This window comes from Mycetomoellerius zeteki, unplaced genomic scaffold, assembly GCF_001594055.1.
Source record: "Mycetomoellerius zeteki isolate Tzet28-1 unplaced genomic scaffold, Tzet1.0 scaffold198, whole genome shotgun sequence".
Classification (NCBI taxonomy): Eukaryota; Metazoa; Arthropoda; class Insecta; order Hymenoptera; family Formicidae; genus Mycetomoellerius; species Mycetomoellerius zeteki.
Genome location: NW_017256936.1, coordinates 444,789 through 463,624, shown reverse-complemented (window position 1 = coordinate 463,624; position 18,836 = coordinate 444,789). Strand labels below are relative to the sequence as shown.

At 36.2% G+C, this 18,836-nt stretch overlaps 3 protein-coding genes across 6 annotated transcripts; all 3 read left to right on the top strand.

The window, feature by feature from the left end:
* Positions 1–5: 5 nt before the first annotated feature.
* Positions 6–5,028, top strand: LOC108722171 (xenotropic and polytropic retrovirus receptor 1). Of its 3 annotated transcripts, XM_018447147.1 has the most exons (12): positions 6–88; positions 353–506; positions 590–846; positions 1,005–1,266; positions 1,325–1,500; positions 2,372–2,473; positions 2,615–2,852; positions 3,017–3,211; positions 3,286–3,455; positions 3,612–3,745; positions 4,260–4,473; positions 4,761–4,840. In XM_018447147.1, exons 1-11 carry the CDS (start codon positions 20–22, stop codon positions 4,465–4,467), a joined length of 1,965 nt encoding a protein of 654 aa, XP_018302649.1. In that variant the 5' UTR covers positions 6–19; the 3' UTR covers positions 4,468–4,473; positions 4,761–4,840. The 3 variants fall into 3 exon arrangements, with proteins under 3 accessions (XP_018302649.1, XP_018302648.1, XP_018302650.1); XM_018447146.1 differs by lacking the exon at positions 4,260–4,473 and having other exon boundaries at positions 4,761–5,028; XM_018447148.1 differs by lacking the exon at positions 4,761–4,840 and having other exon boundaries at positions 4,253–4,327.
* An 892-nt stretch (positions 5,029–5,920) lies between these two features.
* On the top strand, positions 5,921–12,310 carry LOC108722182 (uncharacterized). 2 transcript variants are annotated; one of them, XM_018447163.1, is made up of 7 exons: positions 5,921–6,166; positions 7,333–7,962; positions 8,628–8,849; positions 8,937–9,003; positions 9,086–9,247; positions 9,419–9,524; positions 9,640–12,310. In XM_018447163.1, exons 1-7 carry the CDS (start codon positions 6,103–6,105, stop codon positions 9,733–9,735), a joined length of 1,347 nt encoding a protein of 448 aa, XP_018302665.1. In that variant the 5' UTR covers positions 5,921–6,102; the 3' UTR covers positions 9,736–12,310. The 2 variants fall into 2 exon arrangements, with proteins under 2 accessions (XP_018302665.1, XP_018302664.1); XM_018447162.1 differs by having other exon boundaries at positions 5,921–6,187.
* A 665-nt stretch (positions 12,311–12,975) lies between these two features.
* On the top strand, positions 12,976–18,302 carry LOC108722181 (uncharacterized; the record flags this gene model as incomplete). The annotated part of the gene is made up of 5 exons (XM_018447161.1): positions 12,976–13,290; positions 13,543–13,647; positions 14,777–15,181; positions 15,254–17,314; positions 17,424–18,302. Coding segments are annotated over 5 exons (2,976 nt in total), but the record flags the coding sequence as incomplete, so codon positions are not given.
* Positions 18,303–18,836: the final 534 nt, after the last annotated feature.

Sequence of the window (18,836 nt, the reverse complement as noted above, 5' to 3'; positions counted from 1 at the left end):
CTATCTTTTCTTCCTCACCATGAAATTCGCGGAACATCTAAGCGCTCACATCACACCGGAATGGAGAAAACAGTATATCAACTACGAGGTGTGCTTTCAATATTGAAAAATAAATAAATTCTATATATACAGTGTATATATTTTTCTCTTGTATCTCGTTTTATTTTTGTATACATGTATCTTGTATATTTTATATATATATATACAATATTAATTATCTTTATTATTTAGAAGATTGTAATTTTTCTTTATTTTACTTTTCTCCTTTCCTGCATTTTAATTAACATTTATTATTGTCTCAACTAATTGCAAGAAATTTATATAACGCTTTATGTCATGTAATTGTACACAGGAAATGAAGGCTCTGCTGTATGCTGCGGTAGAGCAGGCTCCATCCGCAGATGTAAGCGAACCATACGTTTTAGATAGTTTCTACAGCAAGTTTGATGAGAAGTTTTTCCATTATTGTGATAAGGAATTGACAAAAATAAATACTTTCTATTCTGGTAAGATCCATTAACATTTGAAGTATTTTTATCTAACATAATAGTTATTTAAGTACAAAATGAAAAGCATGTTCTGTTTTCAGAAAAGCTAGCAGAAGCTACACGTAGATTTGCCACACTTAACAACGAACTAAGCGAGATCTTATCAGTTTCCGAGGATGCCCAAAGTCGTAAGGCGCGCTATCGTAGTCATATCCTTCACAAAAAGCCAGTATCAGCACGCAAACTTCAAGAGTTAAAATTAGCCTTCTCCGAATTCTACCTTTTTCTTATTCTACTTCAAAATTATCAAGACTTGAATTTTACTGGATTCCGAAAAATTTTGAAGAAACATGACAAAGTATGTAGATTTATATTTAATTTTATGTTTACAATGTATGTGTACAATTAATTTAAATGCAGAATAAAGAAGCTAAATTATTAATTGTATATGTTTGAGAAACGCAAGTAAGTAAGTAAGATGTGAAGAGATATGTACGAAGTAATGATATTTTGTAGCTTTTGAATGTAGACTTTGGTGGCAAATGGCGTGCAGAACATATTGATACGGCGATTTTCCATACACGCAAGGATATAGATAGATTGATTGCAGAGACCGAGGCTGTAGTTACTCGAGATCTAGAGCATGGCGATCGTCAAAGAGCTATGAAACGGCTCAGAGTACCTCCACTTGGAGAGCAACTCTCTCCTTGGATTACATTTAAAGTCGGTCTTTTTTCCGGTGCTTTTATCATACTTTTTGTGGCTGTGATATTATCCGGTAAGCAGAATGAAAATTTTTCCCTTTTATTCGTATTACATTGACTTTAATTTTTCAGCTATGCGATATAAAAAGAAGGATAACTGGAAAGTGCTATGTCGAATTTATCGTGGGCCACTTCTTATGATAGAATTCCTCTTTTTGATGGGAATCAATGTTTATGGCTGGAGATCTTCTGGCGTAAACCATGTGCTGATATTCGAACTTGATCCACGCAATCATTTGTCAGAACAGGTTTTACGATAGATAAAATCAATATTTTAGATTACAGTTATAGTGTGAGATGACTAATTTTAAATACTAATAGGATTTGTCAATTAGAGTTGTACAGAATTTTAAATAGTTCTTATGCTATTAATATGTTTTCTCATAACTGTAATAAACAAAATTTAAATTGTTACTAACTATAGTATGATGTGTGTCATACTTCATTCGCTTTTATCTTATACAGAGTGTCCGGAAATTAGCGCATTAGAATATCATAGCAAGATAGAGCGGACTAAACTGAGTCGAAAAGTCCTCTACCATTTTGCAATTTTCGCAATAGTTAACGAGATATTAATTACTAAAAATCGCTATAAATATTGGTCTTCAATAATTTTTTACTTAAATACTATCAACTTTACAGAAAAACTACAAGAGACAAAAATTGTTTATTTTCTTCTCACAGAACTCTAAGAATTTTTTCAAAATTTTTTATCATCTTTTTAGTACTGGATTTTCTTATTTTTACCGACATGAGGAAATACGGTATTAAAAAATTCTGAAAAAATTCTCAGAACTTTATGAGAAAAAAATAAACAATTTTTGTCTCTTGCTGTAAAGTTTTTTTTGTAAAGTTGATAGTATTTGGATAAAAAATGATTGAAAACCAATATTCATACACAGCGATTTTTAATAATTAATATCTCGTTAACTATTGCGAAAATTGCAAAATGGTACAGGACTTTTCGACTCAGTTTAGTCCGTTCTATCTTGCTATGATATTCTGATGCGCTAATTTCCGGACACCCTGTATATTAATTTTAATTGAAATTATTTTGTATTAACATCTCATAATTAAAAATAGATTATTTATCGCGAAATTCATATATTGTAATTTCAGCATATCATCGAAATGGCAACCATACTCGGTCTGGTTTGGTCCATGTCTATTTTGGGTTTTCTATACAGCGATACATTGGGTATACCACCGTTTGTTCAACCAGTAAGGTCACGCATGTTTCTCTATAAGTGTGTGTCTCTCGATATTTATTTTAAAAGTGTTGTGAAAAATTTAAAATACGACGAATAATCAATTCTTCATAGTGTAAACAATTCTCAAGGAATTAATTGTAGCTCTTTATAGATGCTGTTTTATGCGCTATTAGCACTGTTCTTATTCAATCCCACCAAGACTCTACGACACGAGGCAAGATTTTGGACGCTGCGCGTTCTGGGTCGCGTTTTTTGCGCACCGTTTTTTTATGTGGGATTCGCGGATTTTTGGCTCGCTGATCAGCTTAATTCTCTTCACACGGTTTTTCTAGACTTTCAATATTTTGTTTGTTTCTATATCCAGAATTCTTCTTGGACCGACGTTACAGGTCAGTAATTAATTACATAGATACAACGAATCATTCATGCTGCACTAGTTATTGTACATAACTTTTTCATACTATAAACTCCCTCCTCCTTATATTATATTTGTATTTATATCTCTAATCGATATTCGATATCTAACGCATCCTTATTTCTCTTTTTTGAATAGATACAGACACCTGCATAATGCGTGAACTATCGATGAGACCGTTTGTGGTGTGTTTACCGGCATGGTTTCGATTTGCACAATGTCTCAGGCGTTATCGGGATACGAAAGAGACCTTTCCACATCTATTGAATGCGGTCAAGTACGCAACAAGCTTTTTTGTGGTTATTTTCGCTTATTTGCACTTAACAAACAAGAGTAAGTACTTTACTTAGATAACGAATATTAAGTATTGTCTATTTCTTAACTCAACTGGTTGTTCTATTAAATAGAATACTACGCACTGTCTACTGAAAATCCCTATTTTTATTTATGGCTGACGGTCAGTGTAGTGAGTTCTTGTTTTACATATACATGGGATGTAAAATTGGATTGGGGCCTCTTCGATAGCAGTGCTGGAGAAAATAAGTTTCTCAGAGAAGAGATAGTTTATTCCTCACCTGTATGTTTTTTCTATATTAAATTCTATTATATTATACGCTCGGATATTAATGATATTGATGACAACTAATGTACTAACTGTTTATTTATAATGTATTTATAATGTATTAATTGTTTATTTAATTAATGATTTATCACAGTCTTTTCCATTTTGCAGTATTATTACTACTTTGCGATGGTCGAAGATTTTATCTTGCGATTTGGATGGGCATTTTCTTTGTCTCTAACAGAAATGGGTTATATTCACGCGGACCTTATGGTTTCTATAGTTGCCCCGTTAGAAGTTTTCAGGTAAATATATGTTTCTATTCGTATTTTAATATTGAATGCACGTAGAAAATATGTTAAAATTGATGCAAAAAATAGTTATACTAGCTCAATGATTGCAAATCGTCGATTTTTATCGTTGTTTTGTTATGCTTAATCAAGTATTAATATTTAAGTTTATGATTTGCACGCACATTATGCGCACATAATTCGTAAATGTCTCAATACTTTAAAAGCAAAATCCAAGAACATTATATATGAACTTAGAAATGAGTTGTTGCTTTATTTCCACAACTTATAAATGAAAAAAAATTAATAAATTAAAAAAAAATTATTTTTAAATTTAGATTGATTTATAAAATATTAACATATAATTAAGAATCAATTATTCTCTCAAAATTATCTTTCGTGATCTTACGATAATGTTTGCATTTTGTAACGAAATAATTGATTGTCGAAAGTCAAAAGCAGCGACTTAATCGACGATAGACTGACCAATCTAATCGCTTATCAATGTGCCTTACTAATAAGTCGCTAGAAGGTTCGTGTGGAATTACTTTCGACTGGAGAACGAGCATCTATACAACGTAGGCAAGTTCCGAGCGGTGCGAAATATCTCCATAGGGCCCATCAGACGCGTTGAAGATAACGTAATCCATCTGGATAGTGTAAACGAGAATGACGATAACAGAGACGACGATAACAATGATGATGGATTAGTGGAGACCCATGATCACGATGTCTGATACGTTGTAATTTATCTTTTTATTTTAATTTTTTATTTATGTTTATATATTTTATATATTTTTTATTTGTTTAAATTCAAAAATATTATTACGTTTTTTTACTGTACAATATTGTTTGCTTATTGGATGCACGACGTTTCATTATGCAATTGTTTATGCACGTTCATTATAATGAATTTCATATGAAGTTTTTGTGAACATATATTACAAACTCTACGATATATATCCATATATTAACATTACGATATGAAAAGAAACTGGGTCATCGCGTAATCTACATGTTTTCTTGACAGACGTTTCGTGTGGAACTTCTTCCGCTTAGAAAACGAGCATTTGAACAATTGTGGCAAGTTTAGAGCAGTACGGGATATCTCGGTTGCACCAGTGGACTGCTCGGACCAAACACAAATATTGCGAATGATGGATGCTTCCGACGGCGTAATAAATCGCAGGCGAAAGCAAAATATAGAGGAAAAACGCAAGCCGATCCGATTGCTCGTAACGGACGAGTCTTTGTTGGACGACAATTAAGGCGGTGTGATCATCGATTTGGCATAGTTAAATTTATAGCTAAATTGATTTTTTGTACCGCCTTATTATTTTGTTTACAATTATGATGAATAATTAAATTGACGAAAGCAGAGAATATAAAAATATGAGAATTTTGGCATACTTTGGATATAAGGTGTCGAATCATTGTTTATGTGACATGTTAATTAGATGTGTTAGTCTATCGATGTGATTAAAGATTACGACTATTTGTAATCAATTTGTAAACGACTAAATAAATAGCGAATTGATATAATTCAAAAACAAAATCAAAGGAATTCAAAGGAATCAAAAGGATGAGATCATATCAAACGTTAAGGACTGATGTATTTTTATTTCGATTATCTGTATCTCGATTAAATAAATAATTATTACGAAATGAAACGTTGTGTTTTAAGAACATTAAGACATTCAGGCACGTATCTTCTCCTTAAACATTTAAATCCAAAATATAAATTAAAAAATGCCTCGACGTTATCATTAATATTTGACAATATTCTTTTTCTCTGTAGTTCTGGAGCATAACAGGTCAAAAACAGCATTCACCATTGAAATATACAGCTAACAAACTTTGCATTACCAAGTATATTATCAACTCAGAAAGACGTTTCTATTCTACCGATATTCAACGGATGAACCAAAGGGTGAACGTCCAGGCAAAATGAATCGGAACCACAGCAATCTTGTAAACGGAACAAATCCTCACATGTGCGGATGCGGGTGTGTAGAGTAGTGGGGATGGCAGCTGCTTAATGACACCTAATGCGTCTATGTTAATCGCCGGCGCAGTACACGACAATAGGAGGAGAAAGAGGAGGCGGAAGAGGAGGAAAAGCGCGTCCTCGAGGAACGCGGTGCGGAGTACTCGCGCAACGTCGGAACAAGACGAAGCTGGTGTGGGAGGGTGAAAGTCGGTGTGGTGGTCGTTATTGATTGCGAAGCCGCACTAATCGCGCAAGCTCACCGTCCGCCCTGAATGAAGTGACGTGCTTTCTCGCATATGGAGACGCGGATAGAGAAACGATAAGACCTGTGCAGGGCCCTCAGCAGCCGACCAACAGCAGTGACGACGACGACGACGAGAGGATGCTCCTTCAACGGGGCTACACTTGGCTGACGTTGATGCCGCTCCTGTTGAGCTTGTCCACCGGTGAGCTCAGCTTTTATCGGGGTGAGTAAGGTAGAGTCTACGGCCTTAGGAGACAACGTTACCAGGGGGAATGACACGAAGAAGACCCACTTGTAGCCCTTTGAAAATAGTCATGTTTTATTTTTAATTAGTAAGGATTGATTAATCAAATGTTAAAATATAATCGATTGACTGTTTCGCACAAATGTATTTGCTTAATCGATTCGCGAAGAAAAAAATATGTTAAGGGGCAAAGAATGTTTTAAGGGTAAAGATATGATCTAGATTTTTTTTAAATAACATATGTATCTAAAAAATTGTTTCTATAACAGTATCAATTCAGAATTTTGATACAAAAAAGAACAACTATTATCATTTTTATGATAAACCATCGTCGTCTTGTGACCCCTTTATCATTAAGAATATTTTTTTATCATCGAGAAATATTATTCGAAATAGAATGAGATGATTTTAGAATCTTACTTCTTTTCGATCCTTTTAAATAAAAATTCAGTACAAATTTCTCGAACATATGTAGTATAAAAAACTTATTATATAATTCGTATTATACAACAATATCGAAATTCCATCCCCTTATGATACATTGCGTAAACGAGAATAATGAACGGATAATCCGATGATCGTTTATAGTATTTTTTGTTCTCGAAGCGTAATTAAGACTTGAAGGTCAAGAGTAAATTGCGGGATTGTTTGTGATGCGATTACAGTTCGCTTCAACTCTTACCGATGATCAATTGACATATAATGATTTATATATAAGCGTAAAATTTTATGTATTCGTAATACAAACACATTTAAAAAGATTTAACTAGCATACGAATAATTATACTGGGCGGTGTTATCGTAGAATGCCAGCGTATCGGTGGCTACAGGAAACCCGATTACATGTATAACGAAAGCGGTAGGAAACTCAGAGATAATAATTTCAAGTTGGATACAACTTCAGTAACGTTCGCTATTTTCACGTTATTTTAGTTCGTAATATTTATTGGATTAAACTTTGGACTAATATATTAAAACTTTCATCTCTCGTTTGATACCGAAAGCGAGTTTTATATTAGAATTAGAATTTGATGTATTAAAATAAAGCTGATAATTAGAGGGTTGTACGAATCGATAAATGCGGAAATATATATTCGCTATTTTCTCAAATTGACATTACATAGATGCGCTCCCGGAAACGTCGGAGGATGTTGCGCTGAAGTTGGCCCGTTATCTGGAGGCGCATCGTCTTCAGCAGCGTCTTTATCGGTCGCACCTGCCCACATTTCTTTCGCCGATGCACAAGAAGTATAACAATCTGCTGGACCATCAGGAGGAGCGCGAGGTCTTAAGTCCTTTCTATAGAAAATATTCCGATAAAAAGGAGCAGAATTTCTTGACATGGTTGACACAGCATTATCGTCAGAATCAGATTACGGAACCGGAGTACCTTTTGTCTTATTACAATCTAGATCTCAAGCGTCCGACTTACTCCGAAGAAAAACAGCCGAGTGAAAACGATGGCCGTTTCTCCAAAGATCTCGGGTACGGGAAAATTTTCGATGTGAATAGAGAACCAATGGAGTCCACATTAGACTCTTTTCAAGAAAAGTACGTAGATTTCAATCACGGAACGTTCCATCATGAGGGTGGAATGGAAGCAGCACCTATACGTCCAGCAACGGCAGCTACATCGGGAGCGACTGAACCAGAATTCACATATAAATTCGATGACTCGAATCTCAAGGAGAAGCATCCGTTTGCGGTGAAACCGAATGATCCTAGATACTACAGCGAGGAACCATTTTCGTCAGGTAAACATTCCTGATCCAATAATTTGCCTTTTATTCTTCTATAGAATTCTTTAGAGTAATGCTTTTAATTTTGATGCACATAACTCTAAACAGGATTTATTAATAAATTTCTATCTATCTACATATATTCCATATTTCTTCGAAAAATTAGACACGACACTTTTTGATATTTTAATTAAAAAAAATGTATATATAATTATTGAGCAAAATGAAAAATAAGTAAAATCTTATTATTTAACTTTTTTTATATGTAATCAATATGGAAGAAATCTCAATTTAAAACTAAAAAATGTATTATTATTTTTTAAATACGTTTTTTTACTTTTTTCTTTTAAAAAATCTCAAGGTTACTGATGTGTAAATTATTTCATTATTATTCATTATTTTTTATTTACAATTAATTTTTATCTTACACGATAATTTCCTTTTACGGAATCGAATTTGAGAACATTATTATTAAGTCTTGGAAGGGTTAAATTACGTTAGACTATACAAGCATCAATAATTACTCCGCTTATATTTAATCCATTCTTTTTTTAAACTCTCCCTTTTTAAATCACTTTGACCTGTTGACAAGTGCAGTTCCTGTCAGCTGTCTTTATTCTTTGTTTTTTCTTAAAAACTATAAGTAGCATTACACTTTTCCTTTCCTGTGCAACACGTAGATGATTTAGATTGGCAAGACACGTCGAGAATGAATTTGAAGGAAGAAAAAACTGCGAATAAAGAGCGAACATTGGTAAAACATGAAGATGACATGCGGAATGTCAAGCAGGAGACGGATTTAACCGCAAGACTCGACGTGTCGGAACAGGATAGACTTGCGGCACCTCATCCGGTGATCGTGCCCATAAATCAGAATTTCAACAATGACATTTATTTTATTGGTAAGCAACCAAAATGAGAATTGTAAAAGAATTATCAGATTTTATCAATTAATGCGATTCAACGTGATATTTCGTATGTATTTTCAGCCATTGTGGCCGGTTGCAGTGCAGCTGCGATGTTTGCTTTAGTATTGATTAGTTTAACGTGGTGCAGGTAATGCCGATCACAATAATTTGTCGCTTAGCTTGCTTTACAGCATCACGTTTCATTTTTTTTGCGGGATCATATTTTTCAGATTACAACGCGGTGCGAAAGCTGCAGCGGACATAGAGTATCCTGCTTACGGTGTGACGGGACCGAACAAAGATGTATCGCCTTCCGGGGATCAAAGGCTCGCCCAGTCTGCTCAGATGTATCACTTCCAACATCAGAAACAACAAATTATTGCCATGGAAAAGTGAGTTTAATTTAGATGTGGTCATTCTTAAGATGATCTATAATATTTGATATAATTGCTAAAAAATAAACATATATCTCTCGACGATATTCATCATTTCATACAAATCTCAGAAATTATTAGGATAATATTATTTTGAAAGTAACGTTTAACAAATCACATCTGCTGTAGTCGTACTTCTGCAACGAGAGATCCGGGTTCCCTTTCGGAAGCGGAGAGCGATGAAGAGAATGAGGAGGGTGACTATACCGTTTACGAATGTCCAGGACTTGCATCTGTGAGTGTCGCATATAAAGAATCATAATTCCTGTCTCAGAATGAACTCAGAATCTCAAATCTCTGTCTTAATTTTGAATATTATCTTAAGAGCGGCTTTCGATACTTTGTTAAAGACGGGCGAGATGGAGGTGAAGAACCCGATGTTCCATGACGATCCTACTCCGGCGACGCCGGCGATACAGAGCAACAAAGAAGAGGACCACATATAGTTTCAATAAAGTAGAAAAAGTAAAAACCGTACGCGCGCGATCTGAAGAAATCTTTCCCGGTGCTTAGCTCACTGTTAATATATCATATCGGAAACGTTTATCTATTATATTGAGTGTATACAACTTTAATATTTATATATGGCGCGATGAGAGAGAAAGAGAGAAGCGACGCGTTTTACAAGAAGATAAGAAAGAAGAGATTTCGGTTCGATACCAAAACGACCGATGTCATTTTTTGTTCCGGAAGTAAGAGAGCAGAAACGCTTAAATGAAATCGGAGCACGACAAACGAATCAATAAGTGTGCGTTTTATGCGGGTGTATTTAGTACCTGCGATTTGTCGCAGTCACTATCGACATCGTCGAATTGGTGAATCGAATCGATCTTACGAAATGCCGATGGTGCTTCGTCAAGGAAGTTCAACCCTAAAAACACCAGTTTTTTTAGTTATATTACAAGAAATATATTGTAAAAGAAGACGATAGAGTTCATATCGTCTTTTTCCCCATAACACACATGAGGGCGACATCAGTTCTGCAAAACGTTACATTGGCTGCGTTCAATAAAAAAAAAAGCAGCTTAATAAGCACTTTGTATTAATTGGATTATATTTTTAGATCTAGAGAAATGGTTCTACCTCAACTCAAATATAAAAATATAATTTAATCATTGCACAAAGCGCTCACTAAGCAGTTTTCTCTGCTAAACGCAGTCATTGTTTTACTACGATTTTATGAGGGGAAGCAATGGAATCCGATGGGCAGTGAATTATCGATCAAAACCGCGTCTATGTGAGAACACCCAGTTTTCTAATATCGCGACATACTATAGTTTGTACTTTCATAGTAGGCAGTTGCCGCACGATCGCAATTATTTTTCTATGACTCAACACCGGCTGCACATACAGCTCGGATATCTGGTGAACACTTGATAGATATATACGATCGCGCGCGCGATACATTCATCGGATATGCGTGCTGCTTGAGCAATGGTATACCAAAGTCTATCGTCCGAGATTATACTCCCTTGAAAGTAAAAAAAAAAAGAACTACGACTGTTAATTTGGGACGGTCCATGATTATTCGAATCTGTTTAGCATTGGTCGGATATATATGGAAAGTTATATACAATATTATTGTATAATTACACGATTATATTTCGCAAAATCTTAACTCTTGTACATCTGTCTTAGGGTATACAAGCATAAGTACTACACTAAACAGTGTTCCGCAGAACGTATCCGTTTTACACGTGGGGAACAGAATACTATACGTCACATTTTTATCATTGCAAATATTTTCTTTTGAAATTGCAATGAGATTGTGACAAACAACGTCAAGATTTAAGTTTGTGTTGTACTATTTCTAGATAGATTAAACGAGATAACGAGTTTCTGGCAAATTCGTTTATAAATAACGATATGTTTTATCAGAATCTTTGTTACAACAAATTTCTCTTCTGAAAAAAATTAATTAGAAATTTCAAGCTCCTTATTAATTATTTTACGATTGCTTGTAACGTATGCTAAGTGACACCAAGTAGTTTCATCCGAACTGAAGAGAAAATTGTTTGAAAGTATATAAAATATACTGTTATGCGTTGTGTTATTCTAATCTAAAGTAACAGTCCCAAATTATCTTCTGCTTTATGTGATACAAGAAAGTCAATTGCACGAGCCGTGCAAACATACATAAATTAAGTTGTCAAGTTTTCCATCCTTAGAAATGCAGCGTTTCTTTACGAATTATAATTATGAAAATGTGCTTGCTGCGAGGAAACTGTTCTCTTTCGGCAGTTGCCGATAGATATATACATAACACGTGCAAACACACGTACACGTACAGACATACACACGCGTAACATTTGTTGGCTTAAAAGGACAATATATTTTATTTTTCTATCGATAATGGTCATTGTTAGCCGTGTAAAGGGAATCTAATCGCTATTAATCTTAAGTCAAATGCAGAGCTACTATTTATTTTAGCGAAATGTTAAATGTCTATTTAATGCGAGGATTTAAATGCAGAGAACTAATGGGAGGTGTATCGCGTGGTGTCTCGCCCCTCCTCGTTTTACGTTGTAGCTGTTACAAAATCCTTCTCTATTCGCCGTTTACGCTAACAATACAGGCATGTGGCATAAGATCTCTAAGTGGTATAAAGAGTTCTTCCTTTTCCCGACGCTAGTACATTATTAAGCGATTAATGTACCTTAGCTGATGAGTGTGACGATATGTTAAAGCATGAATATTATATGTTTCTAGTCTTGTGCCGACACTATGACATATATTATTACACGAGTACATTAAACGTATAAGCAGAGAACACTATTAAAAGGACAATCTGCGTACAAATAGACTATTGACGTATAGCGAATTTGTAGCATGATTGTGCGCGTTTATCTATCCCCCCCCCCCCCGGAGAGTAGGGAATTATTTGTCGATTGAATTAAACTTAATCGCATATTGAAATTATAATCTTACCTTGCAACGTCCGTCTACTTATAAATTATACACGAATTACACGAAATATTATTTTCACTCCTACTAATCAAAAGCTAGCGTAAAAAAGACAGATGCAAGTTATAGATAAATGTATTATTATTTTATTAATAAATTGTTTATTTTATAAAGTGTCTACCTTCATACGCTGCGCGTCAAACTGGAATTCTACATTAAATGACGCAAGCCGATCGCAAGATTGTTGCGAAAGCCAATTTGGAGCTTGCATTTTTTTAATTATAACGATGCTTCAAATTGACTGTCGTAACAAACCTGCGATCGGTTCGCGTGACTCGCGTCTAATGTAGAACCAGCTTTAGGTCGTTTAGGTGCGAAATAAAGATCTAGGAACAAACGGGAACAAAGGAAAACGGTTTTCGAGCTCGATCCCGGATCCGAGCCCCGGACAGTCCCGGATATTTGAAAGTGCAACGGGGAAGGGGTTTACGTCCACTCGTCCCCGCTTGCGCATGATCGTGAAATAGCTTTCGGCCCTTTCGGCAGTTCTCGGCGTTCTCGGCTGACTCGGCTGACTCGGCTGTTCGGCTCTGTTTCGTCAACATTGGGTGAACGCCGCTGCATTGGACCGTTTGTTGTACCAGCAATGCTTCTCTCGTTGCTGCTGTTGACCGTTCCGTAATAACGTATTACGTATCGCCCACATTACGAAACCGTTACGTGTCGTGTCGTAGACCGTCGTCGAAGGGGAAAACGTTGGAGAAACGTTGACGTCCGATTGACGTCCGGACGTGGAGACAGTGTCAGATGGTGTCGGACACCGCGGCTGCAGATTCACGCAGATTCCGAGCGGCTCCATCTTGCGCAAATCCAAAATCCGACGAATCATTAGGAATAGCGTGAGAGCGCGTTATTGCCAGTTACTGCCGTCGACAGCGACCATGTCGACGACGTCGACGACAATGAAATTGTCCAACGACTCCGAGGAATATTACTGTTTCCTGATGAAGGAGGGCTTCAGCCTTTGGGACCACGAAGCTGTTGTCATCATTCCACGCTCGCACAACTATAACTTGAAGACTATGCGGACGCAGCTGGTGAGTCTCATTCTGTTGCGCGCATCGAGTACGGATTTATAGCCCATAAGTTTTAAAGCGCCATGCGTCCAAATATTTGTCCATTATTTAAAGTAACGTTAAAAAGTTAAGTTTTTTCGCACGTCAGGATCTAGAAAATACATAGCAATCGATCGACAAGTCTCCGTTACTGAATTATACATTTTTCGGGACACCCTATATGTATATGTAATTAACATGAATGACGCATGACGCCGAGTTTCATGTCTGTAGTGGAAGCTGTTTGAAGTGCCGAGAAACAGACGCATCTTCTACATCGACGATGACGGAGACAAAGTTCCAATCGATTCGGAATGCGAGTTTGACGAGGCGTTGAAGGTACGCGTTGTATACATATATATATATATATATATATACACACACACAGATGTATACTGTATATATGTATATGTGGTGTGTGTGCATACATTTATATACACACACACACACACACACACACACACACACACACACGCACACATATATATTATAATTATAATTGTACTTCATTTTGAGCTGCGCATTAAAGTATTTATATCTCCTTCCAAAATAATTGGATATGAGGACCGAACTCAAAGTGACTTCTCCGATATTCATGAAAAATCATTCGAATTATTAGAATGAAATATTTTGAATTTTGGCGAAAATTAAATCGCAGGCTTTAAATCCGATTCAAATTTCGCGCTCGATTGAAATTGTTCTATTTTCCGTCATGTTCTACAACTTGAACAACTTTTCTTCCCATTCGCTGCATTTGAAAACGTTACCAGAGTTATTCTTTATCCTTGTTGTTCATCCAATATTAAACAAGGATAAGATATATTAAAACTCAAATTTGAATGCGCAATTTAGTTCGGTCGATTTCTCTTTTTCGAATTCTCTTGAGCGCGAAATTTAAATAGAATTCTGTTTATGCCACCTCTTATTAAATATATTCTCCTAATCAAAGAGGATTGTTATCCTTTTTACTCCTAATAATTGTTACGAACTTTCGACAAGTTAACATATAGATTACTGAGAAATGTAATTTATCTGTGTATAATTATATGTATATAAAATATGTCCATTTATAAACAAATATATAAAATTATATATAAAACATTTTTTCTCGGGTAGCGATATCTCTATGAGATAATAGTGGAATGTGGAAAGAAACATAATATTCAAAGAAATATATTAAAATTTTCGTATTTATTATTAAACAAAAATTTATCAAGTGGAAACTAAATTGAAACTTATCAGATGTAAAATGACATTTGATATGCGAATTATTTTATAAACAATAAAATAATCTCTATATATAGACCGCTATATGAATAAATAAAATCAGAAAAGAAGGGATCTTTTTCTTACTTGATTTATATGAAAGTTTCTGTTTCTTAGAATTGAGACAAGACTTAGCAGTAATTTTAACTTCGCAGTGTATGTTGAAATCAAAGTCTAAAGATTTCGAATTTTTTTGTTTTAGCTCGCAAAAAACGCTTTTATGGTAAACACAGCAATTCCGTTGATTGTGGGTTCTTTTAACATGTCCACATTGTTCAGCAACAAGCAAAATTCTGGAAAGAACAAGACCCGTCCGAACAAAGAGTCGAAAAATATCAATGATGATCCGATCTCGTCCTTTAATGATAAAAGTGACGGTTCTGTGTCGGAACCGAATTTTGAATTTGACAAACGGAAGCGTCCAACTCAGAAAGTACTATTGAATCGAAAGAAATTAGATGTAAAGCGACGTGACGAATCGAGTAGCGATGTGACGAGCGAGGAACAAACAAAATTAGAGGATATAAAAATTAAAAAAGAATCGAATGCTTCATTACGTTATTCAGAGACGGTGGCTCCTCCGTGGTTCATCAAATACATGGAAGCGGTAAGTGATATCTACTAACCGAATATATCCTTGTCCTTGTTTACTGAAATAATTAATCTTATTGTTTTGCAGATGAAGAAGGACATGGTGTCTACGATTACAAAAGAAGTAGTGAAAAACGTGACGGTGGAGCTAAACAAACGCTTAGACTCCCTTGCGTATCCTCCGTTAAAGGAACTAGGTCAATCTCGAAGTCAATCATATTCTTCTCTCTCGAAACGACATCCTAAATGCTCCTTCGATTCGAACGAGAAGAATCAAAAGAGGATGAAATCTCAGGATGAGGAGCAGTCGAGCGATGCCTCGATCGAACGTGTGGACGAGCCGCAGAACGTAAACACCACGGAAGATCTGCAGACAAAGAAAGATATGATATCTACAATTAGTCAAGAAGTGGTGAAAGAGATGACGGAGATGTTGAACAAATTTCCCCTGGACAAAGATCCCCTTACGTCTGTCCCTTCAAAGAGACACGGTCAATCTCGAAACCAGTCGCATCTTTCTTCCTTGAAACGATTTTCTCGATATATTGATCCACACTCGAGTGAGAAAAATCAGAGAAAGATGAGATCTCAGGACGGAGAGCAGTCAAGCGATGACGCTTCGATGGAACACATGTCGCGAAACGTGAATATCGCAGATGTTTCGCGACAGAAGAAGCTTGATCATCTTATTGAAGATGCTATTTGTGCAAGCATGAAGGAGGAAAAAAGAAAGAAGAAATATCATCAACGAATGGCTTCAGTAACTACCGATAACACAAACAGTGACGTCGGCAAAGAGCAATCTCGAAGTAATGCGCGGGAAGATTTTGTTCCTCAGAAGAACTTGCCTCTACACGTAGACCCAATACCATACGATGAAACTAAGGGGGTGTTCGAGAACGAGCTTCGTATGAGTTGCTCCGTTACTGGGCACCAAATATTGGACGAAGGCCGTCGTAAGGATACCTGGTGCTCTGATATCGATAAAACCAGCTTTTGTTCATGCGATCAAGAAGAGGAAGACGACGATGCTTTCGAGATTATCCAGATGCCTACTTTGGGAAGTAAGGATGAATCGCTTACGCATTCTGAGGAGCCCGCTGCCGAACAACGACGACACGACAGCAATCGGGATTCACCCAGCTTCGAACTCTTGTCAGAGTCGCCCTCGCCTACATCTACATGCTTCATGCACTTCAACGAGGAACATTTCTCGGCGAACGAGGGAAATCCTGAGCAGGAAACTTTTAGATATTTTGACTCGCCGTACAGCTCCATTTATGTGACAGATATTCACGGTAGAATCTACACCGAATATCAGTTAGCAAAGCTCAATTGGCAAAGCGTTAACGTTGATTTGAAAAAACGAATTGATAAAGCTCGTAATTTGTATATAACAAACCAAATTCAAAATGCTCGCTGTACGAATCCATTCATAGAGCGATCGAACGAATGGAAGAAGAACCCTCGAGATGACGTTGGGTGTGATACTCGCGATAACGCGAGCAATTCGTACGACGACGTGAGAAATTCGCATACGAGTTATCTGACCGTGCGAACTCATTGCGACTCAAAGTCGCAATCGCAGTGTAGTTGCCAGTCGCAGACCGATTTGAACGACTTCACACAAAGCTTCCACTCTCACACCACATCGGTTACCGACACGACCGACATTTACACTGAGGCCTATGGCAACGACAAATACGACGAGCAAGTACTGACGGCCAAAAACGTACGAGAAGCGGGGACAGGAACAGCAGCAGTAACAGCAACGGCAACAGCGACAGCGACTCCGAAAAACGATCACGATATGCATTTCGGCAGTGGCTATATAAAGGATGAAATGACAAATGAAAGGTATTACCCTGATGCGGATGACTATCCAGAGGATTTCTGCACCCCGCACAGTAATACTACGCAGGGAACTTCGGTTGATCCTCCGTACCAATCCACTCAATCGAGTAGATCTTCCGATAGAGCGAGATCTTCCGATGAGATCCAAGGATCAAGGAAGACATTCATTGGCGAGACACTGGGCGGGGGTGATTCTGTCCACATTTTACCAGAGCTAGTCACCGTGGCCGCTCATGTCGGTTCGTTCGCTTATGGCACTGCACGCGAAGTATTTGACAAGATACGAGCACACACGGTGAGCTTTTAAAGTGATGCGTGAAAAACGCGTTTCTTGATAATTAAAATGCAAAGACGATTTGTGTTTGTGCGAATGAGATTGTCACGAAAACGATTATCTGTTTCAGAGAGAGGATTCTGTTAAACGTCGAGCCGGTAAATACGTAAAGCGCGACAATCGAGTTCCGAAGCGCAGCTTCATCAATCCCCTGTCTTAATACTAATAAATTACTAATCGCGATCTTTTGTTTATAGCTGATATACTATACACTATACAGGATTGCTAAGTAGATCTATTAGGCGATGGGTAAGTACGCGGATCGGATTTGCAGGCTCGAAATAGTATTGTATTTTGGTGCAATCGAAATGTATACGGTGTTTCTCATAATATTGGGGTTTCTTAGATCACACAGTGAATAAAGTTAAGTTTCGTATATCGATTAATGTTAATTGGCTTATTGAGAAATACTGAGAATATCCAATTGTTAACAGAAAGAATTTTAATGACACTGAACCAGTAGACTGACAAATTTGGAAAAAAATTGAAGACGCTGGAATACTTTATTTATACGAGTGATTCTTAATTGCGATAAAGTAGAAAAATATCTCAGTGACAAGTCAAGATATTCTATCGAATATTACGTGTCTATTTATCGGGAAATTAAGAATCACTTTGTATGTAATAATATTCATAGTGATAAATTATGCTATGACATAGAATGTTAGAATTGATCGTAGCTGTATAAAATTAAGGAACTGAATACATATAATAAAAACGAATAGATGAAACTGGAAAGAAAAGAGTGAGATAATTCGAAATAGTTTTAGTTTTCGTCTGGAAGAGATAACAGATTGTTTGAAAAGAAAATATGAAATTCTTTATTACAGTCTGTCCGCGCATAAATAACATTATGGGGGCTAGAAACAAATTGTTTACTTACGAGGGTAAATCAAATATAAACGAGAATTTTTTTGTATTACCTATTAGACAAAAAAATAAAAATATAAAGAAAATATTATTTTTCCACACATAATAGTTCCTTGCTACATTAATATATTTTTGCCAGCGGATAAGCAGTTTGGTGATCCCGTTTTCATAAAAAGTAGTAGAATTGTGTCTGCAGCCAATTATCTGAGCACAAATTCCTCTACATTAGCCACGAATTGTATTATCCTTCCAATTCTTCTTTCAGCGGACCAAACAAATAATAATCGCATGGAAAGATTCGTCTCAATGCAATTATTATTTGTTTGGGCCGCTAAAAGAATTGGCAAGATTCGAGGACGATGCTAATATAGAGGAATTCGGGCGCAATTGGCTGCAGACACACTACTATTTTTTATGAAAACGGGATTGCCAAACTTACTATCCGCTGACAAAAACGTATTAATGTAGCAGGGAACTATGTGGAAAAATAATTTGTTTTCTTTATATTTTTACTAGAACATAACAAGCGTGCGCTTCGCGCGCGCCATTGTTAAAGACAGAAATATACAAATATTTAAATATACAGAAATATACAAATATATATAAATATATA